Source organism: Miniopterus natalensis, chromosome 4, assembly GCF_054644295.1.
Source record: "Miniopterus natalensis isolate mMinNat1 chromosome 4, mMinNat1.hap1, whole genome shotgun sequence".
Classification (NCBI taxonomy): Eukaryota; Metazoa; Chordata; class Mammalia; order Chiroptera; family Miniopteridae; genus Miniopterus; species Miniopterus natalensis.
Genome location: NC_142084.1, coordinates 98,764,966 through 98,784,012, shown reverse-complemented (window position 1 = coordinate 98,784,012; position 19,047 = coordinate 98,764,966). Strand labels below are relative to the sequence as shown.

The 19,047-nt window shown below is 59.3% G+C and overlaps 1 protein-coding gene across 2 annotated transcripts in view; it reads right to left on the bottom strand.

Moving 5' to 3' along the window:
• Positions 1-5,465: 5,465 nt before the first annotated feature.
• Positions 5,466-19,047, bottom strand: part of GNA12 (G protein subunit alpha 12) — a 44,419-nt gene continuing 30,837 nt past the window's right edge. The window contains exons 3-4 of one of the 2 annotated variants that reach the window (XM_087817026.1): positions 7,755-7,805; positions 5,466-6,289 (exon numbers count right to left, since the gene is read on the bottom strand). In XM_087817026.1, coding sequence (XP_087673152.1) covers positions 5,720-6,289; positions 7,755-7,805 — 621 coding nt within the window. In that variant the 3' untranslated portion in view covers positions 5,466-5,719. The remainder of the gene's footprint in view (positions 6,290-7,754; positions 7,806-19,047) is intronic. The other variant, XM_087817027.1, reaches the window with a different exon arrangement.

Genomic DNA, 19,047 nt, shown 5'->3' with positions numbered 1-19,047 from the left:
AAAGAAATCCTTTCCCTTCACACGGGACATGTTCGCGTCACTCGTAATAACCTGAGTGTGTCTTGGGGACCCAGGGCGGGAGTGCAGGGTCACGCACGCGCCATGGGGGTGACGGCCGCATTCTCAGCGCGTCTATCTGTGCCCGTGGCCTTTGGCTCTCAACTGTGACGAATGTCCCAAAAAAGCATTCTAAAGGGGGCAGGGCCCAGCCACGGCAGCAGAGCCTCCCCGCAGCTGCAGTGTGGCCCTGGGATAGCTGCTGGGAGAGACGTTCTGAAAAGGAACATTTAGGAATGGAGATTTTTTTATAAACATGCAAGGATGACTGCTCCCTCTGCTCCTTGTCTGTCCCAGGCCCCCAAGCCTGGCAGAGGGACGGGAGCCTGCCGAGAGCCCGCCCAGCTCAGAGCCCCGGCGAGGGGCTTGAACAGAGCTGGACAGTCCGGGGACACTCGATTCCCTACTGCTGCTCCCGTGTGGGATGCGGCCAGCAGTCCAGCCCGGAGCGCTTAAACACGCACCCAACTACATCCCGATTAGGGGGGATGAGCGGCAGGGTCCCCGATCTAGGATCTAAGAGGGGCACATTCCCTCCCACCGCCTGGGCTTCCCGCTTCCCGGCCTCTCAGTTCTCCCTCTTCCTCCCCAGGGGCAAAGTCCGGTCAGACGAGTGACGGGAGAGTCACCCTGAACCCGTCCTCCCTCCCCCACCTCTAAGCCCCACCCCCACCTAAGCCCGGAGTGTGGGGCAGGAGGAGGGATGTGGTCCCGCTAGCACTGGCCCCTGGGACATGTGATTCAGACCTTTCTGGGAGGAAATAAATCTCCAAAAGGGCTTAAAGAAAAAAGATAAACACACACAGGCTTAGCCAAGTGGCTGACGTTACAGCTACCAGTCCAAATTTAGATCCCACCGAGTTCAAAGGAGAGGCCACGGCGCGTAGGGGACTCGCACACCACACACACAGAAGGTCCACGCACCGGGCCACAGGAGCCGCTCTTCAGACCCAACAGGCCAGGCGGCTGCGGGACCCCAGTCCTGCGGGGGGACCGACACCTTCCCTACAGGGCACTGGCCTGAGCAGGCCGACCTCCACCCTGAGAGCTGTGACCCAGCTGGCCTCGCGTCTCAGGGCCACCCTGCCAGGCAACGCCCTCCTGTGGCCCAGGCGGCCCCGGCTGGCCTGGGTGCTCTGCCCCGGGCTGCAAAGCTTTGGGGCCGACGTGCAGGCCGTTTGCTGTCGGCCCCCCAGCTCTGGCTCTTTCTTAGGAAAGCAGCTGGTCAGTCTGAGCAGCAGGGAGGAGACGCGGCTGGTTCCTGCGCAGCCCCTCAGCCCTGCTCGGCCCGGTGAGCTCGGGCCGCCGATGCACCTCCACCCGGAGTCCTTGAGGTCCCAGTGGCCGGGTGGGTGGCCAGCACTAAGGTGAAGATGCCAACATAAACAGGCCCGAGCCACCGGGGCTGGGCTGCCCTGTTTGTATAGAGAGGGCGAGTCCCTGCCGGAGTATTTTTATCCTGGGAGGACCGGGAGGCGCAGGGACCTGAGCTGCAGCCCGCAGGCCCTGGAGCCAGCACAGGCCTGCTCTGGGCCACTTGTCCCTGCGTCCAGCATGCTGGTCTCCGGTGGAGCCGGATTAGTCCTGACCCCCGTGGGGCGACTAAATACACAGAGGAACCGGTTTCAAGGAAACCCAGGGAAATGGCCCATTTACAGCCCTCGGAACGACAGGCTGGGACGGCTCAACGCTGGGGAACAAGCCAGGAAACGCCTCCCGCTTTGCAGAGAAGACCGAAGCTCGGAGAGCTGTTGAAATCCTGTAAATCAGGGGAGAAATGGCCAACAGAGCCCCCGCCCCCACCCCAGCAGCACCTTGATTAACGAGAACCCAGAACAACGGAGGTTTATTTTTGGACTTGGCTTCTTGGATAAAGAGGCAAATGAAAACAAGCTCATGTCAGGGGTTATTTTAAAAAGTAGTTTCCAAGAAATATCCACTACGGGTTTAGTCCGGTCCCCCCACCTCGATGACCAGGGCCACCCAAGGACTTGCTCAGCACAGAGACGCTGGAACGCGGCAGCCCTGCTCCCTCGGCCGCCGGGGAACAGCCCTGTGAGGGTCGGCAGGGCCGGGCCACATCCCACCCCCTCGGCAGTGCTCCCGGGGAGGGTCAACAAGGCCGGGCCACAGCCCACCCGCCCTTCCCTGGCCTTCCCCTGGCCTCCCGACAGGCCCCGTGGCAATGGCGGGGGCTCCCCTGCTTCCCGGGTCCCAGGGCAGCAGCAGGCGGTTGGTCGCCAGCCGCCCTTGGGTGTCTTTCGCGCACACGCCACGACTACCTGTTTGGAAGTTGTGCTCGGAAGCCTTTATTCAAAGCAGGATCCGTGCCAGCTGCCCTGTGCGCCAGGCTTGTTTACCGCGTGGAAATAAAAACTGCTTATCAAACAATGAACCTTCAAGTACAACTAGGATTAGCGTCACTGGCTCTGAATTTGTGGGTCTGAAAGCTGAACTTGGTATTGGTTGAGTGCTGACTGGTATTTTCTATTAAGCAAAGAAAAACGAGAAGTTTATTTTAATAAGCACCCAGTCAGGGTGACCAAATCGCAAACCAGACCCCCCTGTCCGCACTAATCTGGGGCGGGGTCGGCTGTGAGCGGGTGTGGACGCTCCCACCCTAATGGCCCTTATCTCCCACCAAGGGAGCGACGGCCCTGGGAACAGACTGGAGTTAATCGGCACAGTTAATAACCCTGTGTCAAGATTTAGCTCTGGTCCTGGAGCTAAAATAACCCGACTCATTTGTTTTTATGCGAGAAGTAAAAAAATTTACAAGAATGAGAATGCTAGAGATCCCTGTAAATTACAAAGCTGTAACACTCAACATCTTTGAGACGATTTCTCTACAGACAGAACAGTTAAAAAACACTTCAGCAAAACACCCACGTGTCCTTCTGTGTAAACAGTGTAACAGAACAGCATGTTATTTGAGGAAGTTTATTGTTACATTTTTGCAATAATAGATGAGGCACAACTACCTCCTGCTCCTGCAACATCTCAATACAAAAGACAATCATCAAGGGCAACAGTGAAATTAAGATAAAAAAATTACAAAAGCTGAAGGTTTTAGAGACAAGAATGACTACAGTCTACGTGTAGGAAAGTTGTAAATGGTCTAGTTCAGCCTTGCGAACAGTCACCTTCTCCGGCTATGACGAATCCAGAATTTAGATGGGCGCCTTGGACGCCTTCCTCTCGGGCTCCGGGGACGCCAGGCTCAGTGAGAAGCGCACGGGGGTGGTGCCCGAGCTGGTGGGGTCCCGGCCTCTGGGCCGTCCCACCTCGCATTCCCGTCAGCCTCACGAGGTCACAGTCCCTCACACTTACAGGAAAGTGAACGAGCATATGGACCAGCCCGGCCAAAGACGAAGCGTTTGGACAGGGCGGCCCGCAGGTGCTCGGGCCGCGAGGCGGCGGCTGACCTGAGCCACGCTTCCAGGTGGCGAGGAGCGGCCGAATCCCTGCACACCCACGAGACCCGGCGCAGGAACTGGGGGTGCGCCCCCGGGTCACCAAAGGTGAGCGCGGTCTCAGAGCAGCCCTGCCCTCCTTGCCTCCAAACCACGCGTGGGCGCTGGTCCTGGTCACTGCCCCTCGGCTCACGAAGAGCCACAGGAAGCAGCACACAAACAGTCACTTCTAACCGAGAAAAGAGCTGACGCCTCAGCGAACACGCCACAGCCTCGAGCACCGAGAGAAAGAATTTCAGATTGTCTCCCCATGAAAACTCGCAGATAAGGGTCACCCAGAGGCGGGTTCCCTTCCTTTTCTACTGGGTCAGCCTCTGCCAGATTCAAGTTTATCTGGCCTGCTGACACAGAGCCAAGAGACACACAAAGGACACAGGAGGGGACAGTGTGGCCTTAGGGTATGGGATTAAACCAGTGGATTCCGGTGCCAGCTACAGAGGAAGCTCTTTCTTTTTTTCCCAAATGCGAGGAAGCTCCTAACCTCCGAGACAGACTCTGCAGCAGTGACACCCAGGGGCAGTGGAATGCAATGTGCTTTTACGTAGTGTGGCACCTGGTGGGTGAACCCTGACTGGTGCCATGGGCAGCCCTGTCCACGCCCACAGCTCCTGCTCCCCCAGCTGGGAGCCAAGGCGGGCAGTGTGTAGTGTTGTATGGACATTCTAGAGGCCGGAGCCCTGGGCAGGACCCTGGGTGGAGAAGGGGCTGAGATGGGGACGGGCGTGAGAGGCACTGGAGTGGGTCTGCCGGGACTCAGGTCTGTGCAGGGTCCGGGCTTCCTGAGGCCAGTGTCCACAGCGCAGCGGGAAGCCGTGAACACCGGCGGCGCTGGTAACCCTGCAGCTTCTGGAGGCCCGAGGGCTGGAAACCCTCTACTGCTCCCATGCACCAAGGGCAGGCACAAGAAGGTGGGGCGCAGGAAGGGAAGCCACCTGCAAGGCCAGCTGGTGTGTCTGCCAGTGTGGGGGGGGCAGGGCGATCTGGAGCAATAAGCACCGCTGTGTGCTGTGTGGCGGGGGAGAGGGGCGAGCCCTGTCCCCACGACCTGGGCAAGGTGACAGGCAAGGACAGCGCACGTTGGGGCATTAAGGCACCACCGCGCCCGTGGAGCCCCACCCCACCTCCGAGGCTGGGGCCCAGGCTTTGTCTAAGCCTGCGGGGCGCTCTCAGGAGACTGGCACAGGGGTTTAAAAGGCACCTCGTGCGCTCTGGGAGGTGGCAGAGACCCCCGGGCGGGGCGGGCGCTGGACCGCGTTTAGCAGCATCAGCGCGTTGGGCTCCTACAAACTACCGTCAGGCAGGGCTTTGGATTAGTCTCTCGCGGAAGACCCGCAGTTAGAGGGAGGCCGTCCGCAAGGCCGGAGCGCGCGCCCGCACAGGCACACACGCCCATACATGCGCGCGCACGCACGCACCTGCACACGCACACACGCGCACACACCCACACATGCACACACGCGCGCGCACACATGCACACATGCACACGCACACACCCACACATGCACACACGCGTGTGCACACATGCACACATGCACACGCACACACCCACACACGCGCACACGTCCTCACATGCAGTCGCGCACACGCACCCCCTGCACATGCCCTCACATGCAGTCGCGCACACGCGCACACGCCCTCACATACAGTCGCGCACACGCACCCCCCGCACATGCGCACACATGCAGTCGCGCACGCGCACACCCCGCACACGCCCTCACATGCATTCGCGCACGCGCACCCCCCGCACATGCCCTCACATGCAGTCGCGCACGCGCACCCCCCGCACACGCCCTCACATGCAGTCGCGCACACGCACCCCCCGCACATGCCCTCACATGCAGTCGCGCACACGCGCACACGCCCTCACATACAGTCGCGCACACGCACCCCCCGCACACGCCCTCACATGCAGTCGCGCACACGCACCCCCCGCACATGCCCTCACATGCAGTCGCGCACGCGCACCCCCCGCACACGCCCTCACATGCAGTCGCGCACGCGCACCCCCCGCACATGCACACGCGCGCGCGCACACTCCCGGCGAAGGTCGGAGCGGGAACGGCGTTCCTGCAGGAGAAGGCGCGCTGCTCGCGGGGCGGCCGCCGGGGCGCCGCGGGCGTCAGTAGTGCACCTTCCCCGGGATTCAGTAGCTCGTCGCAGGCCCCGGTCCCCGCCGCGCCGGGCGGGCCTCACTGCAGCATGATGTCCTTGAGGTTCTCCTGCAGGATCGTGTCCTTGACGGCGTGGAACACGAAGCGGATGTTCTCCGTGTCGATGGCCGTGGTGAAGTGGTGGAACAGCGGCCGGCTGCGGTTGCGGCGCCGGCGGTCGAAGCACTGCACCAGGTAGCGCTGCACGTCCTCCAGGCGCCGCGGGTCGCCGCGGAAGTCGGGGAAGTGCTTGCGGATGCTGACGCTGCGCACCTTCTCCACCAGCAGGTCCGTCTTGTTCAGGAACAGGATGGTGGACACGTTGACGAAGAGCTTGTTGTTGACGATGGTCTCGAAGATGTTCATGGACTCCACCAGCCGGTTGGTGCGCCGGTCCTCCATGAGCACCTGGTCGTACTCGCTGGAGGACACCATGAACAGGATGGACGTGATGCCGTCGAAGCACTGGAACCACTTCTGGCGCTGCGACCGCTGGCCGCCCACGTCCACCATCTTGAAGGGGATCTTCTTGATGACGAAGTCGTGCTCCACGATGCCCTTGGTGGCCTTCCGCGCCAGCAGGATGTCCTGCTTGCTGGGAAAGTAGTTCTGGAAGAAAGGGGGCGGTCAGGCGAGGCCGCGCGCGGGGCGGAGACGGGGCAGGAGCGGCGGGGAGGCGGCGCCGGCGGAGGAGGCACCGCGCGGAGGGGGCACAGGACCGGGGGGGGTGGCGCAGGGCCCGGGGGGCGCAGGACTGGGGGGGGCGCAGGGCCGGGGGGGGCGCAGGGCCGGGGGGCGGGGGGACGCAGGACCGGGGGGGGCGCAGGGCCGGGGGCGCGGGGGCGCAGGGCCAGGGGGCGGAGGGGCGCAGGACGGGGGGGGGGGCAGGGCCAGGCGCCGAGGGGCGGGCCCCGGGAGGCGTCGCCAGGCCGGGGAGGCCTCACCCTCACCCCGGTCCCCTCGGGAACGAGCCGCCTGCCCCGCGCCCAGCTAGTGCCTGACCTCAGGCGGCCAGCGCGGCTCAGGTCTCCAGTACTTAGTGTTGTCGGGGGCGCCACGCAGGCGGGCCCAAGTCTCACGGGCGCCCCATTCCAGACCTCCCTCCGTGACCCTCACACCCGGGCGCTCAGGCTGAGGTCTCCCCAAACCCAACAGGGGCGACGACGCCCCAAGACCAGCCCCCAATTTGCAGGGTGGCCGGGACAGAAAAAGCACCCCCCACGCCGCAGGATGGACAGGGGACCCGGCGGGGAGACAATCCGGTGACTTCAACACGGGAGAGGAAAGACCAGGGAGAAACTGCGGGAGAGAAGAAACCTCGGGGCGGGACCGACCGACTGGACCGGACGGAGCTGACCAGCGGCCAGAGGGCAGCGGCTCCGCCGGCGGGCTGGCCACGGGCTGGCGTTAAGGTATCGCTGCGATTTCCACGCGCGACAGTGGGGTTGTGGTTTGAGGTTTGGAGTCTCACCTTTCAGAGACATGCTCTAAAATATTATTTTAAAGTAAGTTTCTACTGATTTCAGAGAGGGAGGGAGAGAAACAAGCATCAGTGATGAGAGTCACTGATGGGCGCCTCCCGCACCCCTGGGGCCCAGCCGCAGCCCCGCAGGTGCCCTGACCTCCGGGGTCACGGGTCAGCGCTCAGCCCGAGCCAGGCCCGGCTGAAGCATTGCTGATGAAGTAATGTGAGGACGGGTTTGCTGCTGGGAGCGGGGGCGATGAACCGACACGGGTCACCAATGGTGACTGTCCACCGTTACCTTCCTGTTTGCACGTCTGAATTTTCCGTAACGGGGAGTAAAATCCCGTCTCCTCTACGGGGACCGGGCGGGGGCTCCTACGGAAGCACGGCTCCCACGTTAACCGGCCGTGGGCGAGGGTCTACGGACAAGACGGGAATCGCCTCCACCCGGACGAAGCCCTCGCCCCAGCACGCAGGTCCCTCGGCCCTGCCCCAGCGGCAGCAGGACACCGTCAGTCTCCGGGCGCCTGATGCCAGGAGCGCGCCGAGTCCCCAGCCGCTCTGCCCACGCCCGCCTTCCCCGCGGCGCGGCCGGGCGGCCGTACTCACCAGCTGGCCGATGCGGTCCAGGTTGTCCAGGAAGTACTTCACCGACTCGCCCTGCGGGAAAAGCCACAGCTCAGCCTCGGGCCAGTCGCCAGGGCACGGCGCTGCTTCACCTCTGCGTGGACAGGGCGGCGCCCCAAGGGGACTGAGTGTACAGAGGTTTGTAAAAACTAATAACACATTTTTTTAAAAGTTAAAAAGTACAGCTTCTCTAGCTCCGACCCCGAGACTTAAACTCGGGCTGCCTTTCGGACAGTCTGCTTGACCCAGTGACGCGGGGGGACAGGCTCCGTCCCTGTGCCGGGTTCTGCTGAGGACCCGCTCACTCCAGGCACTGTCCTTGGAGACGGAGGCTAAGGGAAGGGGCATCTGAGCAAACGCCCCGGTGCCCGGAACACACTCCCCCTCACTTCACATCTGTAGAATGACGGGCCTGGCAGCCCCTTGTCTAGATTCCCCGGGTGGACCGATGAGTCGTCTTCGTCCTGCAGATGCCCTCAGGACTGAACCCCTGTGGACCGCCCCTACCTGGACAGGCACCCAGGTCCTGTTCTAGGGTTTGCTGAGCCACCACATGCAATGGCTCCCACAGGGTACAGGACACGTCTAGGGGGCTTTCAGACGCGACTTCAGTGGAGTGGAATAGAGGAAGCGGGCAGTGAAAACCGTGCAGAAGCTTCCCTTGAGAGCAGGACGGTGAAAGTTCACCCCCCCCGGGTCGAGGCTCTGAGCCCTCCCTGGGCTCTGACTCTGACAGACAGGACAGCCCTCGGGTCGCGTGCTCCCCACTGAGGCTCTGAGGAGGGAGGGGACCCATGGAGAGCCCTCAGTACCACGTCTCAGAAAAGAAAGGGCAAGGCCACGCCCGCGCAGGCTGATGTCCCAGACCTCTGGGGAGGAGGGGTAGGGAGGTAGGTTATACACGAGCCTGTGACTTCACGAAAACCAGAGAAAGGGGTGAGGAAGGGCAGCACCCAGCTACCGACTTCTCCTTCCCCACTTGTCTCCAGCAGGCCCCGAGGGAGACACCAAGGAGTCAGTCCCCTTCAGTGAAGAACCAGCCTTCCCGTTTTAAAATGAAGGCCTTGGAATGATTTAAGGGGTGGAAACAGATTCTTCCGGTTAGAGCGCAGAGGATGACGACATCAGGGTGCTGTGGAGGGGGTGACTCGGGACCGTCCACTCTGGAGAGGTCAGTGGACACCGTGGAAATGCACCCACAGCTCCAGGAAGAAAGAACCCTCACTCCCCACACCCAGCCTCTGCCACGGACTGAAGGCCTCTCCCCTCCCGCACGGGGACTCCTGGAGGTGGGAAAACCGTGATCTGGGAGCAGGGAGGCGGCACATCCCGCCTGCTGTCTGTGTCCTTGCTTTGTCTGCACATCCTGTCTCTCTCACGCCGGACAGGAAACAACTGGTGAGGGAAAGAGTGGCTGGAACCACAGAAAACCTGCCTGGTTTGATGACTCTTTCCCTGAAATTCCCCTCTCTCACCTCCTGCTCCTCTCACTCAGGCCCTTCGGAGCTTACAGGAATCGAGGCTGACACGCCGCACACTGGAAGCAGTCTGAACTGAGATCTAAGCCACCGCCAATGCCAGCGGGACAGAATTGGAAGCTAGTCTAACCAGGTTAACTGTCTGCTAAAGCAAAACCACTATTAGTTGGTGAATGTAAGATCTAGAGTCCCTAAACAACATTTGTAATGTCTAGGATACAATCCAAAATCACTCAATATATGGAGAGCCAAGAAAAGGGCACTTATTCTCAAGGGAAAAAATAGTCAACAGACACCAACTCCAATAACTGATACTGGACTTACTAGACAAAGACTTTAAAGCAACTATTATAATTATGTTCAATTAGGTAATAACATGCTTATAATGGATACAGACATGAAAAAAAATCTTGGTAGATAAACAGGAAATACAAAGAGAGTCAAGTAGAAATTTTAAAAGTAAAATGTGCAATACCTAAAGAAAAAAATTTAATGGATGGACTTAACAGACTGGAGATGCCACAGAAAAGAATTAGTGAGCTTTGAAATGGGGAAAATAGAAATGATCCAATCCCAAGAGGAAAAAAAAGATTAATACAAGACAACACCTCTGGCATCTGTGGGGCAATCTCGGAAGGGCTACTGTACCTTAACTGAAACCCAGCAACAGAGAATAGGGAGAATCAGGCAGAAAGAATTTTTTTTTTTAAAACAGAAAACTTTCCTAATTTGGTAAAAGACATAAATTTACAGATTTCAAGAAGCTTCACAAATTCCAAACACAGTAAATCTGCAGAAAATCATGTTCAGGATATTAGGCAGCACACTTCTAAGTAATCCACAGGTCAAAGAAGAAATGACACTCTTCTGCTCCAACATGGAAAGAGCTCTCATCCTCAAGGAAAGAGCTGAGGAAACTGAAAATCAACACCTTTTCTTAGATTCATCAGAGCACTGACATTAAGAGGACAAACTGTACCCCTTCCCCCACTAGAGACAGGTGAGTACACGGAATTACAGCTTATCGGGAACCGAAGATGTGGCTGGAGCCAGCAGCTGACACATGTCCAGCTTTCAACAGAAAATTATAAGACACTAATACGCAAAAGTCAGTGTGAGGAGACAGCAAGCGTCAGAACCAGGCTCTTCACACTGTGGTTTCTGCCTTTTAGGGGTAATTTATTTTTCTTTTGCTATGCATTTTACATTTTGGAATAATTCTACATGCACAGGAAGTTGCAAAGACAGTACAGAGAGGCCCAGTGTATCCGTCACCCCGTTTTTCGACGGTTTGCCTTACGTAACGATACTACAACGTCAGAACCAGGACCTGGCCTCGGTACACCGTGTGCATCCAGTTCCACTCACCTCATCACAGCTGCAGGTTCGCGTGGCCCCCACTCCTCGCCATGGAGACAGAGCAGCGCTCACCACCGCCGGGGGCTCCTCCCAGCCACCCCTTCACTGTCACACCCACCCTTCCTCTCTGTCCCTCTCCCGGGCAGGCAGGCACCTGACGGCCATCTCTCGTTTGCAGTCACCGCTCTGCCAGTGTTTTGCCGGTAGAGTTTTGCCTTTTCTAGATGGTACTTTAAGTGGAATAATATAGTGAGTGGCCTTGGAGACGGCTTTTCTCACTCAGCAGGATGCCTGAGGTCCAACTGCTGTTGTGTGTTTCGGTAGTTAGTTTCTTTTGATAGCTGAGTAGTAGTCCCTGGTACGGATGGACCACAGTTTAGCCATTCACCAGTCCAGAGAGAGGTTTCATTTCTCTGGGATAAATGGTCAGGAGTGTGATTGCAGGGCCATATAGTATTATGTTTAGTTTTTTAAAAAATATTATTTTTATTGATTTTAGGGAGAGAGGGAGAGAAACATCAATGAGAGGGAAGAACCTACCGGCTGCCTCCTACACGCCCCTACTGGGACTGAGTCCAGGACCCAGGCACGTGCCCTGACCGGGAATCACACCAGAGACCTCCTGGTGGACCAGGTGGTGCTGACACCAGCCAGGACTATGTTTAGTTTTTAAAAGAAACTCTCACACTGTTTTGCAAGATGACTGTACCATTTCACATTCCCTAGCGCGAGAGACCTAGTTTCCCTGCACAACAGCCAGCCTGTGGTATTTTAATCTGATCTTGGTAAGTACTTCAATATGGTTTTAATTGGCATGTCCTTAATGGCCGGTGATACTGAACATTTTTTCATGTGCTTATTTACCATCTGTACGTCCTCTTAGGCGAAATCTCTTCAGCTTCTGTGCCCATTTTCTACCTGGATGATTTTATTATGGTTGAGTTTCAGTTCTAGACAAGTCCTCCGTTAGGCTGTTGGCAGGTATTTTCTGTAGCTTGTCTTTCCATCCTCTTAAGAGGGTCTCTGGCAGAGGAAAAGTTCTGAATTTAGACGAAACCAAAATGGACATTTTTTCAAAAATGATTTTTTTTGCCCAGCTGGCATGGCTCAGTGGTTGAGCATCAACCTAACCAGGAGATCGGGGTTCGATTCCCGGTCGGGGCACATGCCCGGGTGTGGGCTCGATCCCCAGCAGGGGGTGTGCGGGAGGCAGCCGGTCAGTGACTCTCATCACCGATGTTTCTATTTTTCTCTCTCTCCCCCCTCTCCCTTCCTCCCTCTGAAATCAATAAAAATATATTTTTTAAAAATCATTTTTTTTAACGGACTGTGCTTTTGGTGTCACATCTAAGAGCTCTTCACCCAGGCCCAGGTCCCAGAGTCTATACAGTGTTATCGTCTCAAAGTCTTACATTTAAATCTATGATCCAGTTTGACTTAATTTTTGTATAGAGTGTGAGATTTAGGCCAAGGTGGTTCTTTATTTTGTCCTATGGATACTGGTGTGGCCCCCACCCCGCCCGATGGAAGTGACGGGGATGGTGGTCCCCCCCAGCGCCGCCTCCTGATGAACAGAAACAGAAGCCCTGAAAACCCAGCCAACCACGAGCGCCCCTGGCGTGGGCCTTCCTCCCTGGCCGGCTCCAAACAGATGGGGTGCGTTAGGGCCGGTGTGCTCGGGCCCTGGAGGGAGAGCCGGCATCTGTACCGACTCCAGGAACACACGCCCTCCACTCACGCAGCGTCTCCCGACATCAACGTTCACGTATCAGAAGTAAAACCGAGAGCAAGGAAACAGGGCTGTACGCACAGGCGGGCACCACCACAGGGATGTCACGGGCCTCGTGCCTCGGGGACCCCACTGCGCACCCGGGGGGCACGAGCTTGGCGAGGAAACACCCTTGGGCCTCGGAGAGCCGCCGCGCCCGAGGGTCCAGCAGCGTCACGGTCAAGGCCGCAGGGCCGGGAACCACCCGCTGTGCTCGGGCCCAGTGGACGGACTCCTGGCAGTGCAGTCAGACACGGGGACACGGGGACACGGGGTGTGTGTGTGGGGGGGTGTAGGAACCAGCACCGGTTGACCACACGGTGACTCTCCAAACGCAGTGGTGACCTGAGACCGTCGGTGGCGATGTCTGCGCCCCCTCACCCACACGCGGTCACCATGTGCCGGCATCGCTCCGGGTGCTGCTCCCAGACTCAGTTAACCCTGGAAAGAATCCAAGGTGGGGCCCCTGCCACCCACGTCACAGACGCTGAAACGGGGGCTCGGGGCGGGCAAGTATCTGCACAAGCGGCAAGTTATAAGGCTCCTCAGTACGTTTAGGGGTAACAGGTGGTAAACACAGAAAGGAAGTGGAATAATTAGCCCGAATCGCACGGGGGCCGCGGGGAGGCGCGGGGCTCACCAAGGACAGGACGCCTTCGCCCCGGGGGGGTGCGGCGCGCTCAGCTCAGGATCCTGACCCGGCCCGTGTTCTCAGACCCGTCTGTAGTCACAGGTTCAGGGACAGTTCTGCAGTTTACAGCTTTAGGAAGAGCCAGGGAGAGACAGACGCAGTGCAGGGCACCACCCGACGGCCCAAGGCCGCCCTCCCTCCGGGGGGCCCTAGAAAGCTGCGGGGACCTGGGCGCCCTGCTCTTCCGCCCCTTTCCTCCAGCCCGGGACTGCGGTCCTTCCTCCCCTCCTGCCACACGGTGCTCGGGCCGGAAGCAGCAGCGGCTTTGTCCCAGGACCATGACACGTGACAATGACATAAATGCTCCGTCCAAAAAGTATTAAATGAAACAGACGGCTGGTACTCAGTGTTGGGGAGATAAAAGTCAAGAGGACAGTCTGGGAGCCGGAGGCGGTGGGAGCGCCGGGCCGAGAGCCCGGGGACAGCGGGGCTGCCCTCGCCCGATTACACCTCCGCCCGGGGAGTGGCGGGCACCCGGCACGGCTGCTGGTGAACGTGAGGGCTCCCCGTGAGAGCTCACTCGGCCCGCGATACGCAGGCTGACTCCTGGGCAGAGCTGCCCCGCGCGGGCCCATCTGTCTATCCCGCTCTGCACACGGCCCCGCGTCCACCCCAACGACCCGACACTGCAGGTCGGCCCGGCCTCCCCAGGCGGCAGGAAGCCCTCAGAGCTGAGCGAGCCCATCGCCCCGGTCGACACCGGCGGCCCCGCTGGGCAATCACACCTGTGACAGTGGCGAGTCCAAGGTCCGTCCGAGCGCCCCCCAAGGACCCGCAGGACGCTGTCCCTTTAAGTCCTCCCAGCCCCCACCCCCCAAGTCCTCCCTCACTTCCTCCCACAGGCAGCTTATCCGGGAGCTAAGTTTAGCTGCCGTCAGCCCCGGGACGTCCCAGCCCCCGCCCGGCACACCAGCCTCGCCTGCGGGACGCAATCACGGGGGGCTGTCGAAGCCCCGGGCACAGGGCCCCTCTTCACAGCAGGTTCTTTTGTGGGGCACCCTTCGGACGGGACCCTCCTCGCCCCTGACGAGGTCAGCCAGCCAGTGGCACAGCCGTGACTCGTTCGGGGACAGCCTGTTCCGGACCCAACACAATAGGATGGAACCGGAGTCATGACCAGCGCGGGCCTCACAAGCCCCCCGTTTCCTCCGGCACCTGGACCTCACGCGGAGCCCGTCCTGGCTGCATGGACGGGGTGTGGGGGGTGTGGGGGCGTCTGCAGGGGCCCCGGGCAGTGCAAGCCCGGCCGCGCTCCCTGGGGACAGGCCGCTCTCCGAGCCCCGTGTCCTGACTGGCGGCCTGGGCGGTGACAGGCTCAGGGCGGCCCTTGGGCTGGGACGCGGGGACAGAGCGGGCTCTCCACGAGGCCACGCCCCTCCCACAGGGTCCCGAGGATGCCCGGCGAGGGCAGGACCTGAGGCCGCGGAGGACGGAGAGGAAGCTTCCCCCGAACGCTGCCCGGCTGCGGGAAGGAGTCACAGCGCCCTGCGGCCACCCAAACTGTGCCCCGGGTCATCCCCCGCGCGTCTGTCAGTTCTCAGGACAGAAACCCTCCCACGCCACGTGTCCAGGCCCAGCCAGCTTCCCAGCCCCCCACTCGGTGCAGTTTTACTCCACGTGCACTCGGAGCTGCTGGTTCGTCCCTCACGGACGTGAGTTTGCTAACAGGCCGCCTCAGGAGCAGCTGCGAGGACAGGCTGCTGGGAGCAGGGGCGTCGGTGCCGCCGAGAGAAAGGGCGCAGCAGCGGCTGGAGGTGCCGCCTCCTCCCTCTGGTGGGTAGAGGTCAGCGCCGGCCGCTCCCCAGGCCACTGCTTAACATTCAGCCCCAACCGCCGCTCGCTGTCCCATCTGTCGCAGCCTCAGCGCAGCGGAGCAGCCCGGCTGCCCAGCGGGGGCCCGACCCTCCCCACCGCCTCACAAACACCAGACGCCCCGCAGCCACCACAGGCCCCACGCGGGCTCCCCTCGGCCCCACCAGGCAGCGCACACCCGCGCAGCCAACGGGCCGAGGCGTGACCCGAGTGCCAGCTCTGACCGAGGCTGGGCGCCCGCACGGTTCACCGCAGGAGGCGTGCAGGCCTTGGCAGTGCCAGCTGGTACGTGTCCACCGGGCCTTTGTTCCTGAAAGACTGAGGGGGCTGTGGCCGGCTCAGCACAGCCCACCGCCCAGCCAAACGACAACGCGAGTAACGGCTTCTCGGCAGTGGTCATGCCAGGCCGTGCCCTGCACCTGACGTGCGATGTCACGTTTAATCCAAACACGGCGCGCCATTCCCTTTCCTTCAGGAAACCGGAGCTTGGAAGTTGACTGGCCTGAGGTCAAGAAACCTTCGCATCTCCAGAGGCCACGCTCTTACGCACCCACGTGCAGGGCGGCATCCACTCGTGGAACCGACCACCAAAGACCACGTGCCAGCGATCGGAACACGGCCAGCAGCCCCGTCCCGACAGGCTCTCAGTGCCAAGGGGAGCAAAACCCGAGGACGGCAGAGCTCTGAGCCGACCGCCACCCCCTCGCTGGGGAGGACAGCCAGCCGAGTCAGGGTGCCCCTCGCTGGCCGCTCGCCTGCTGGCCCTCCCCCACCTCGAGGAACAAAGGGACAGCGCAGGGCTCAGCGCCGTCCCGTTGCCAGGATCTGAGTCACGGCAGTGTGGCTCCCTGCAGCAAGGGGAGGCGAGCTCTGCCCGTGGCACCAGGCAGAGCTGCGGCCGTGGGAGCGGGGGAGACGGGAGGCCAAGGGCGGGGATGCCCAGACACGGCTCATAAAGGGCTCTTGTGCTCCTGGCTGGCGCACGGGGCTCCGGCGCCAGGGCCACAGCCCCGCTGACTCACCCTGCCCACCACAGACACCCGAGGAGGGATGGACGGTGGGCGGCCTCGGGGGCTCCCCTCTCCTCCCATAACCGCCGCCGAGAGCGCTGCTGGCGAGGAGTTAGCAGGGGCTCAGAGGAGACACCCACCCCACCCCAGGAGCTCGCACCCCCATGACCCGGGAGGGCTGGGGGTGCACAGATGGAATCCCCTGAGCGTGGCAGGGCGGCCAGCCTGCCCTTGGCAGTTTGTCCGCTTCATCTGGTGGAGACAGCGGGTCCCCACGGGACTCTCCCCGCAGCCCTGCCAGCCGGCCGAGTGAAGGCCGCATCTGAGAAAGCCCGGCCTCCCCGCTGGCCACCGTGCAGTCCCGTTGGGTGGACGACCCCGGCCCATGTCGTCCTTTGTTTCTCAACTCCCAAAGGGCCTGTGATCTAAAGCCAGCCTGAAACCCAGCGCGATTCCACCCGCCGCTCCCGAGAGGCATCACGGAGGAGGTTCTGGAAGCGGCGCTACTGGCTCCTTCACGACTTCAAGGTGTGTCACTTTCACCCACTGCCCGTAATGAACCCAAACGGACCACGGTCGTCAACCCTGCCTTGAAACGTCAGAGCCGGGCCGGCCGAGCAGCGTGCTCTCGCCTTCGATTCCGTGCGTAAGGCACAGACTGAGGTGAGGGCCGCCTCATGAAGCTGCTTCTGTGACCCTGATCGGACGCACAATCTGGAGATGAAACCTCAGCCGGTCACTAAGGTCCCCGGCGCACCCGTCCTGTTCTCTGCCGTGGACGACGGGGCACGAGACAAACACCCCGTCAGCTCTTCCGTCCGGAGCCAGAGCCAGCAGAGGGAACTCGGACGCGGACCCTGCGGGCACAGGGCCACCGACGGAGATGCTGCCGGTGGAGCGCCCAGCGCCCGTGAGTGCACCAAACCCAACTCGCTGGGGCCGGGGAGCCTCCTTAGAGCAACACGGGTTTGCCCAGGAGCAGGGCCAAAGGAAACGTAAGCCGCCCACGGCCGGGCGGCAGGAGCCTCCGGACAAAGGGAACATTTGAAAAGTGTCAATAAATTAAACTGCTTCTCAAAGCAACATGTTTTCCACCTTCTCACACGGAGACTTCTGCTTGATATTTCCAAAAACTTGTTTCAAGCTCAGCAAACAAAAGTGAACTGCAGGCTATTCCACAAAACCTTAAAGCTCGGGGAATCGCAGTGTTTGATGACACTGCACGAAAGCTGGTGATGGGGCTGTTATTTATTCAAGGTATGTCTTTACTGATTTCAGAGAGAGGAAGGGGCAGGTAGAGAAACATCAGTGATGAGAGAGTCACTGACCGGCTGCCTCCTGCACGCCCCCCACTGGGGATGGAGCCCAAAACCCGGGCATGTGCCCCGACGGGAATCGAACCAGCGGCCTCTTGGTGCACGGAAGACGCCCAACCACTGGGCCGCACGTCGGGGCTGCACCTGCACTTTTAATGACTTAAGAAATTCTCCCTACACCAAGATAATGAAGGGCTGCTACATGAGCTCCTAAAAGATACATAGTTTTGCTTTTCACAGGTAAGTCTCTAACCCATTTGAAACTGGGGGGGTGGGGTGGGGGGTGCAATTTCATTGTTCTCCGTGGGGTTCCACCGATTTACTTATCTCACGCTGCACCAATCCGTCCATGGTATTAAAGTTTTGTTAAATAAATCTTAATATCTGGTTTATTAGACAAAGGAAGCAAAGTTTTTCTGGAAAGGCCCAGATGGTAAATACTTTAGGCTCTGTGGCCCAGAAACAGTGTCTTTATTGCACAGTCTTCTTTTTCCCCCCAAGGCTTTAAAAACGTGACAGACATTCGTAGCCAGGGGTCCAAACAAAACCCGGCCACATGGAAGCCGGCCTGCCGTCCGCTGACCTCCGCGGAGCGAGGCCCCTCCCACTTTCCTCTTCAAAGGTGTTTCCTGTCGCTGGTCCTCCGGGGAGTGCAAACCAGAGCCCCACGGAGAAAACCGAAACGGTGTGCGCTGGGGCTCACGCCTCCCGAGTGCAAAACTTACCACATAGCCAAGTAATCGGAGAGCGTGCTACCGGCGTAAGGATGACCTACAGACTAAGTAAGCAGAACGGGGAGTCCAGAAATAGACCCGACCACGCACAGGCCCGATTCCGTCAGGAGTGCCAAGGCCACTCCATGCGGAGGAACAGACGGTCCGCAAATGGTGCTGCAGCAGCCGGGTGTCCACACCCCAAATTAACTCAGAATGGCTCAGCCTAAAGACGAGAGGAAAACACAGGGGTACATCTTCCTGACCGGGATGCCGCAACGAATCCTCAGATTTGACGCCAAAAGAAAACGTGAGCAGCCAGGCTTGTCTTGCTCCGGGCCCCGCGCCTGGAACCACGTCCCTCCGGCCGAACTGCAGTCCCTGGGGTCCCCTTTGTGAGGGTTTGCTGACGACCAACTCTGTCTGAAAACGTCTCGACGCTGCCCTCAGTTTTACAGAATCTTAGACCCTCAGGCACCACCTCCAGGCTCTCACGCGCTCTGGCTTCTGTGGTAGCTTCTGGGAAGAAAGCTGTCAAAACGTCGCTCCTGGGAAGTTTCTCTCTACCTTTTTCTGTAGCCGCTTTTAAGGCTTTTCTGTCTTTGGTTTCCTGCAGTTTCATTATAATATGTCTAGTTATGGGTTCTTTTTTATTACTCTTGCCAGATAAGTTTTATCAGCCATTATTTCTTCACCTACGGCCTCTGCCTTTCTAACTCCTGCTTAAGTGTAGGTGACATCTCACCCCACACCCGCCCTCCGCCTCTCTCCCATTTCCCTGCGTCTGTCTCTGTTCTACATTCTTAATACTTTCTTCCAGCATTTCTTCCAGTTCATCAATACTCTCTTTTACTGTGTTCAAACTACTAACGTATCCGCTGAGTTTAAAATTTTGGTTCTTGTATTTTTTTAATTCTAGAAGTTCTAGTTTGTTCTTTTAAAGTACATTATGTAATTTTTCATAGTTTCCAGTTTTTCCTGAAGATATTTTCTAACTTTTACTCCTTTAAACACATTAAGTACAGTTGTGTTAATCTGAAGACTGTGGACCCGCTTCTGCCGTCTGTTGTTTCTTCTGATTCCGGGCTCTGTGCCCATCTCCTGTGACCTCGGCTCGCTCTGAGACAC